General features: G+C 51.9%; 2 protein-coding genes across 6 annotated transcripts in view; one reads left to right on the top strand and one right to left on the bottom strand.

The window, feature by feature from the left end:
- The window catches only part of LTO1 (LTO1 maturation factor of ABCE1), a 22,531-nt gene extending 21,682 nt beyond the window's left edge, over positions 1-849 (top strand). For 2 of the 4 annotated variants that reach the window (XM_088175629.1, XM_088175630.1), the window contains exon 6: positions 285-849. In XM_088175629.1, coding sequence (XP_088031755.1) covers positions 285-544 — 260 coding nt within the window. In that variant the 3' untranslated portion in view covers positions 545-849. The remainder of the gene's footprint in view (positions 1-284) is intronic. The other 2 variants (XR_015807565.1, XM_014878867.2) reach the window with 2 other exon arrangements.
- CCND1 (cyclin D1) overlaps positions 1-7,396 on the bottom strand; it is a 16,807-nt gene extending 9,411 nt beyond the window's left edge. The window contains exons 1-3 of one of the 2 annotated variants that reach the window (XM_014878863.2): positions 6,919-7,396; positions 4,979-5,194; positions 4,343-4,502 (exon numbers count right to left, since the gene is read on the bottom strand). In XM_014878863.2, the coding sequence (XP_014734349.2) occupies positions 4,343-4,502; positions 4,979-5,194; positions 6,919-7,116 (574 nt within the window). In that variant the 5' untranslated portion in view covers positions 7,117-7,396. Of the gene's footprint in view, positions 1-4,342; positions 4,503-4,978; positions 5,195-5,284; positions 5,520-6,918 lie in introns of those variants that run through there. The other variant, XM_088175628.1, reaches the window with a different exon arrangement.
- Between the last annotated feature and the right edge of the window lie 1,049 nt (positions 7,397-8,445).

Raw genomic sequence — 8,445 nt, forward strand, 5'->3', positions numbered from 1 at the left:
CAACAGGGATTTAATGTAAATGTGGCATAACTAAGTGACGGGGGTCCCAAGAATTGGCGGACAATCAGTTACATTCTGATGTGACACCATGCTGACAAGAGGCTGGGCCCCCTTCCAGACTGCATTGCTGTAGGTCTCTCCACAAAGCCACTCCCAGGATCCCTTAAGGGGCTATCTCTGCCATTTAGCATGTTTTTCCTTTGGGTTTGTTTGGTTTGGTTTGAGTTTTTCTAATTTTTTTTTAATAATAATAGTCACTAATAAGAGTCTTTTCTACTGAACAGGAATGCATTTGATCTGTAGCAGTGAACACCTTGGAGGAGAATCAGGAACAAAGGAAGCAAGTGGCACAAGTCAAGGTCCAGTTTTGTGGGAGAGAAAGGGAAACCAGAAATGTACACCAGAACCTGAGATACATTCCTTCAGCCTTTATCAGAATACAACTTCCTCTGCGTTGGAAAAATATAAACCATCTGTCAAACCCCTGAATGAAATCAAAGGAATGGACAGCTTAGAGGGCTCAGTGGAACAGTTTAAGTATTAAATAATGCATCTCCTTTATTATGATAAAATAACTTTTGTGTAAATGTTTTACCAGTGGAACTAAAGCCTTCAGGACTTGGTGGAAGTCCTGGCTCTGAATCTGTTTATTCAGACACTTCTGACACTCCACTGTGCCCCTGACCAACACCCACCTTCAAAGGGGCACTTTGCCCAGCATCCTGCAAACCTCCAAAATTAAACTGATACAAGAAATTCTGGCCGAGCTTTGAGGATGCACTGCCAGTGAAAAGGCAAAGTCCAGATCAAGTCATCTCGTTTATCTTAAAATAAACACATCAAAATAAATTTGGTTTGCCCCTTTTTCCTAAGCTGCCCATTTCCAGGCGGATATACACACACCCACCTTCCAGCAAGCTGCTGTCATTCCCCAAAAAATAATGCAGCAGTCCAGACTGCTTATTGGCACTGTACCCATTCCAAAGCCAGTCCTGAACTGAAATACTGACACAGAGCTGCAGGTGGACATGGGAAACAGGGGATTTCCAGCATGGATCCCACCAGGATGGGGTTGCTTAGAGGGGTAGGGTGGCAGTGCCTTCCCGACACTGTTTACAGAGCTCCACAAACAGGACATGACCAAAATGTGTCACTTTAATGAGCCAGTCCTGACAGGATCACGTTTGGGATTAATATTTGCGTTCTTCTTTTAAATAGAGCAGTAAACAAGAACATGAATTCATAGTCACACCCTCATTCTTTCCAAGGTGGAAAAGTGATAATGAAGTTTAAATGACCAGTTTGTGTCTGTCCCTATAACCACTCCAGACAAGCAGCATGGACTGCCTTTTTGTTGCAACTCAACAAGGAATTATTTGTGGCAGAGGCCACTAATTTCAGCATATTAATCAGGGGGCCCCTCTCGCCTGTAATTGGATGCCCCCAAGTGAAGAGTGTGGCATCATTGTCAGCCTCCATCGCCTCATCTTGCGCTATTGAGCGCTCAGGAACAAGGGGGCTTCGGTGAGATGAATTAGACCTGACACAGCCACAATGGGGTAGGGGGCCCCATCAATTGAAGCACACATCCCCAGTAGCCTATCTGAGACTTCATCCAAAAAGAATAAACAACTTCAGCGTTGTTAAAAAGAGAGAGAGGGAGAGAGAGAGGAGGGGGAGGAGAGAGAAGAATGCCAGCCACCCTGAAGGGAGGACAAAGCAGGCATATAGGCGCTGCAGCGCTTTAAAAAAAATTCCTAACAAGGCGAGTCACCCCTTTTCCTTTTTAAATGGAGCAGCAATTCCATCCGTCTGGAGAGCTGGGGGCTATGAATGAAAATCTTTTCATTGAGGCAAATCAAAACTGTGAACATAAATCACTTGCTGCAAGATGCAACAGGTTCCAACTGGTCACATACCTTGAGACTTCCAATTTTATAAAGGCCGGAGAATGGGAGAATTGTAACACGCTCGTTTCAAAGGGGGATCTTTCTTTCTCCTTCGGAGAGGACCAAAGCAACAACAATATTAACAGCGATAATAGTAATAATAATAGATAATAAAAAGGAGCCTGGTATGTTTTGATAACCAGAGGAACATAATGAAATGCTGAAGCTCCAATATTTGTTGCTATTCATTGTTATGCTTGTATAGAGCTGCAGTTCTCCCTCAACACCGGTCTTAACTTGGGCCAAAAGAGGCCTGCTTCCTTTTGAGCTCTCCCTGCCTTGCTCGGCCATGCCAAAGCCCCATTCATTAAGCTCAATTATGTGTTAACTTCAAACAACCCCTGGTAATTTTTTTTTTTTTCTTTTTCGCTTTTTCTCCTGAACCTACCACAGCACAAAGGCATCCTTTGGTGAAAATGGATTTTTCAAAACCAAACCAAATCAAACAAACCCACTTCTTCTACTAGCCAGACAACTGGAGAGGGAGCTTAGGAGGAATTCCCCTCAACTTCACCTTGCAGCGTAACCTTCTTTTTCTGGAGCAAACACATACACACTCATCTACAAACACTTCCACAGCCTTCACCTTGGTAAGCCAACTGGCCAAGGGTTTGTTTTCTAAGCAAGCATTATTTTGCAGTCTCTTCTTAGGAGAACCTCCTTTACAGAAGAGGACGCAGGCAAAGGAGAGACTGCACTTGCCCCTGAGGCCACTTAAGCGAGCTGTCAGTGTTTCCAGTGGACTTTGGATCAGGCCCCACAGCATCCAGGCAGCACAAGGCATTTGCAGTCCATCTAGGTTCGTTTTGGCAAGGGAAAACGCAGTACAACCCAGCAACAGCAAAGCAAAGTCCAGATGCTGCTTAAGCCACATGTGATCTTCACTAGCCAACAAAGAAGTCATGAGAAAAGCAAAAGGTAGAGAAAACCCCTGGCATCCAAAAATAACAATAAAAACACAGAGCCTAGTGGCAGCCTTCCTGAGCGCTCCGTCCCCAGGCAATATTCCCAACTTCAGTAGGGAGCTGAAGAGGGCCCCAACTCTGGTGAGCTCAGCGCTGGTTTTTTTTAAAAGCTCAGTAAAACTCCCAGAACATGGTTCTCATTTACTGATCCATTCTCCAGCTGTGGTGTGTAGCAGCGTTAAATAAAGGCTCTGGATGTGCTTCCTAAAAGAAACATAACAACACCGACAGTAGATCAAAGTACTGGACTCTTAGCAAGTCTCCAACCTTTGAACTACTCTTGCTTTCATCCCTGTCATTGCCAACACAACAACCTAGGTTAAACATCCCCACATCCAAAGGGGAGCCCGGGTGGCCGTTCTCTTTAGCAAATCACACCTCCAGACTTGCAGCAGCCTCGTATCTGGTAGAACCTGGCACGGAGGGGCACACTGGACTTTCCCAAAATGCTGCCGGTGGTTTGAAGGTTGTGGCGCTCCCAGCACCGAGCATTACTCCAGGCAACCTCACCTACGAGCTGCCCCTCACGCTGAGGTTAGGCCCAAGATGAAGAGCAACGCCAGTGTTTATAAACTTCTCTTTTATGGCTTGGTTGTTCTATCTTTAGGCCTTGCAGCGGGGCCATTTCTGTGAAACAGGACTTTTTTTTTTTTTTTTTTCCTTTCTGAGCGCCTGCCATCTTCCTTCAACCTTTTTTTTTTTTTTTTTTTTTTTTTTTTACACCAAATCCAACCTCTGGAAGACAAGCCGGACGGCGTTACAGGGGTTTCGGAGCGTGGCTACCACGACTCTTGGGCGTCTTTGGAGGCCGGCCCCGCTCACGGCTCCAGCTCAGCACGTGGTCAGAGGGTGCGGATGGCAGCGGCTCGGTCCCGTGCCAGGAAAAGCCTCCGTGCCGCGTGGCCCTCCTCCAGTCCACCAGCCACCGAGGAAGGGGGGGAAGAGGCAACTTGAAGAGGGAAGGGTTTAAAACCCCCCACACGCGGTGCTATTCACAGGGGGAGAAAAAAAAAAAAAAATCTCCCTCCGCCTTTAAAAACTCGTCCTAAAGAATGGATCCACACGGGGAGGGATTCCCCACACGGGCAGTAAGCCTTTTGCAGCCCCCACATAAACCCGGGCTGGGGAGGCGAGGAAATCGTGCCACGCTGAGCTACAGAGAGCGGGGCGGGGGGGAGGTGGTCCCTCTCCCTCCCTGACAACCACACAAAACTCCGACTCAGAAGCGAAATATCTTCTGAAAAGAAAAACTTACCTCTGGCAAAGTAATCCACCTTCTGCAAACAAGGGGCAATAATCGGGGCTTAAACTACCTCCCCGCAGCTCTGCGAGCGCGCCTGAGACCAACAGCTACGGGAAGCTTTACAAGCCGGGGGGCGGGCGCGTGTCGGGGAGCAACGCGCTTTGCGCAACGTGCAGGGCTCATACCTGTAGCGCACAGAGCCACAAAAGTCTGAGCATGTTTACGGATGATCTGCTTGGTGTCCTCTGCCAGAGGCATTTTAGTAAGGAAATGTTCAATGAAATCGTGGGGGGTCATTGCAGCCAGATTCCATTTCAGCTTATTCACCAGCAGCAGCTCCATTTGCTGCAAAGAGAAGAGGGAGGGGAAGGGGGAAGGAGAGAAGAGGAAGAAGAGGGAGAGGGGGGGGAGCGTGGTTAGAGCCGCTCGCACACGGTGCCGGGGGGACTCAGCGCTGTCCCGGGGTCGGGGCGGGGTGCGGGGGTCCCCCCGCGCCGGGGCAGCGCCCGCCGGGGCCGGCAGGGGGAGCCCGCGGGCCGCCCAGCGCCGCCCAGCGCGGGGGGGTCCCGCTCCCCATCCCCATCCCATCCCGGCCCCATCCCGGCCCCATCCCGGCCCTATCCCAGCCCGCCGCCGCATCCACAGCTCCCGCCCGCCGCCAGCAGACCCGCAGTCGCGGCCAGCGCTTCCCAACGTGCGGGGTGTTCTTCTGTTTTCTCTTTTTTTTTCATGTATTTTATATATATATATATATAAATGTTTGTTTCGATTTTGGTTTTTTTTTTTTTTTTATTCTTGAAGCGACAGGAACGTGAAATTACCAGTAATTCGTCGGGTCTAATGGAGTTATCTGTATAAATGCACAGTTTTTCTGCGGTCAGAGGAATAGTTTCCTTCATTTTTGAAGCCACAAACATGCAGGTAGCTCCCAGCAATTGCAATCGGCTTTTCTTGAGGGGTTCAAACGACAAAAATCTGTCCAAATAATTCATAGCCAAGGGGAAAACTTCCTCTTCGCACTTCTGCTCCTCGCAAACCTGCAAGAAGGAGAGAGATCGTTGAAGAATAATTTAATTGAGGCGAAAGCCAGGCTTGTCCCGCTGCTCTCGCCCTCCCTCCTCCCTCACCCCCAGGCTTTGCAGGGCAAGGTTGAAGTAGACGAGGGGAAAACGCAGTTGGGGAAAATGGATAAATATGGGAAACGCAGCGGCATCAAAGAAAATGAAAGTCACGAGTGACAAAGTGGGGGGAAATGTTGCGTTAGAAACCCGCAGGCGATTCATGGCAAAAGGGGAGGGGGGTAATCGAAGAAGAGGTCTGTGCCCAGTTTTCCAGCCCCTAAGAACAAATTTTTTAAAAGGGAAGAAAACGGAAAGCGGAGGAAAATGCGAACCCCCGTGAGTGGTAACGGGGTGCAGAGCCGGGATCGGCCCCGGATTTATTTATTTCGCTTTTATTTTCTCATCTAATTTGCCGTTGTGCTGCCGATTCCCCTCTCTGGTCGAGACACAAAGGTGGCGTCCAGCCTCATTTCGCCAGACGTCATCTTTTCAAAAAATATTTAAAAATATTTAAAAAATTATTCGAGCCCTCAAAAAAGGCTGAAAATGAAGCGGCGGGGGTCCTTTACCGAACCCCGTGCCTCTGGTCCTGCTGGGGGGCTCCAGGGGGATCCCCCGAAGTGAAATTCACCGCCTCCCTCTCTCGCCCTGCAGCACAGCCGGGCGCGACATTTCCCAAAGCAAGGCAGGGCGCTGCGGTTTCAAAAATTAATTAAAAATACATCGCGGGCACCCAGGGCTTCCGAAAAGGCATGAAAATGTAGCCCAGCTCCTGGGGCTCCCGCTGGGAGCCCCCCCAGACGTGTCCCGCCAGGGACGAGGCCCTTTCCAACTGGCTTTTCCCAGGCAACCTTGCCGCTCGCCGCCGCAGCACAAGCGTGCCTTTGAGGGGTGACCGCAGCTCCAGCCTCTCTTCGCGCTGAACAAAGAAACTTTCACCCTGCAACTCCCCCCAGAAACGCCGGAGCCCCTCCGGCCGGTCCCCCTGCCCGCAGCCCCAGCGGGGTCCCCCGGCCCCCGACCTTCCTCCCCCGGCCCCTTCCCCCGCTCCCCCCCGCCACACACACACACCCTTGGCTTTGCTCCCCGGGACTTTCTTCGTTTTTCTCCCGATTAATAAACACTTTTGCTTTGCAAATAAAAGAACAAAGATGGCGCATAATACTGGCACGGGCAGCCGCTTGCATACGTGTACAAGGATATTAATTTAAAATAAAATCCCCAGAAAACACGAGCTGGCAGGGGCTGGCGGCGGCCCCGCGCGGCCGGGGGTTCGGCGGCCGGGCCGGGGCCGCTCCCCGCCGGGCCGGGGGAGCCCCGAGCCGGCTCTGCCCCGGCTCCCCGCGCCGGCACCGCCTCGCCCCGACGGCCGGAAAAGGTGCCAGGCACCCCCCGACCCCCGGGGGCACCGGGCGGGGGCGAGGTTGGGAGTGGGGGGGGCTCGTCCGCCGCCCCTCGGCGCCGGGACCCGGCTGCGGCTGCGGGGACACGGAGCCGGCGACAGCGGCGGCGGCCACCGCCACCTCGGGCCGCTTCCCCTCGCTCCACGCGGGCGTCTCCGAGGGCAGGCAACGTGTGCCGCGCCGGGGAAGCGATCCCGGGGGAAGGGGAGGGGGGGGCAGGAGATGGGGCAGCAGCTCCCCGCATTAATTCGTTTCGGTGCCGCAGCTTGCAAGAAGGAGTCCCCGAAAGATACAAACCTCCAGCATCCAAGTGGCAACTATTTTCCTCATATATGGCAAGATTTCTTTCTGCACGCACTTGAAGTAGGAGACGGAGGGCGAGCAGGTCTCCTCCGCCTTCAGCATTGTCTGCAGCACCCTGTCATTGAGGAGGTTGGCATCCAGGTAGGCTCGTCGGATGGTCTCCACCTCGCAGCACAGCAGCTGATGTTCCATGTCTGCCTTCGTCGCCTCGAGTCAGTTCTCTGCAGCAGGACTGAGTCAGTCGCTCGCTCGCTCTCTCTCTTCCCCTTCCAGGAGTCCCTTGGATGCTGCTTCTGCTACTGCCGCTACAGCCCTCTGGAGGCTGCAAAACTTTCTAACTTCCAACAAAACTCTCCTGGTGTAGTCCCTGTGACGTTACTGTTGTTAAGCAGAGATCAAAGCACGAGAGAGAATGAGAAAGAGAGAGAGAGAGCCAAAAGCAAGGGGCAGAGCCCTAAAGCCATCCCATAGGCTTCAAGTCCTTCCCCTTTGCTTAGCTTATAGAGAGCAGGGTTTTAATGCAAATGAGACAAGGGCTCGCTTTCTTCAAGGGCAAGGGAGAGGTGGGGGAAACCCAAATTGTCTCTTCAGTGGATCATGCATAATTTTAAAAATGGAGCGAGTTCTGCACTGGGAGCCAAATGATGAATGGGGCTAAGGCCACACACAGACACCAGGGAGAGAAATGCAAGGAGACTTAGTATTATTTTACGGGGGCGCCAGGGAGGGGAGCGGAGCAACAGTGCCTTGCTGTTTGCTACCAATATTATTATTATTATCATTATTATTATTATTATTAGTGCTGTCACCGGCACGTACCTGCCATACTGTCCTTTAAAAAGGCACGCTCCCAACCTGAACGCCTACCCTTTGTAGCTGATCCCCAGGGAAAACCTTTCTCCAGTTTCCTCACTCGTGTTTTTTCCCAGCCAGCATGGTTTTGCTGCACACCAAAATTTTTAAACAATTGGGGTGTCCACCCCTCTGCCGAGATGGTTCTTTTTCTAATTTTTATTTTTTTTAAGGCCTTTCCTTTCACTTTAAAGGTTTCACCTTCCCAGAGGGGCACAGAGGTGGCAGGGGACAGGGCGAGAGCTAATCCGAGGCGCAGCCGGTGGCAGCGCACACCGGGGAAGGCCACGCTCGGCACCCCACCCCCACCACTCACCAACACCCAGGAAAAATATCCCAGCGGAGCAGCAAAATGGTGGCCAGGGCTCCCTCCAGCACCCTTGGGGAGACGAGCTGGCAGGGTGGGAGGGAGGCGCCGGCAGCCGCCGGAGCCTGCAGGGGCCTCATCTGCGTCTCCAGGACATTCTGTCCACGCGTGATGGGGCCCTGCTGTAAATAACTCCCTGTACCTGAGAGCGCTCTGCTTCGCGCTGTTTCTGTTAAAAAAGGGCATCTCCTAAAGTCTCGCTTTCCGAGGGGCTGACAGCACAGCTTGAGGCCCGCTGGGGAACACTGGAGGCGAGGCCGATGCATGGGAGAAGAGACTTGTCCTGACCAAAGCAGCATAGG

Source organism: Sturnus vulgaris, chromosome 18, assembly GCF_052056855.1.
Source record: "Sturnus vulgaris isolate bStuVul1 chromosome 18, bStuVul1.hap1, whole genome shotgun sequence".
NCBI classification, from domain to species: Eukaryota; Metazoa; Chordata; class Aves; order Passeriformes; family Sturnidae; genus Sturnus; species Sturnus vulgaris.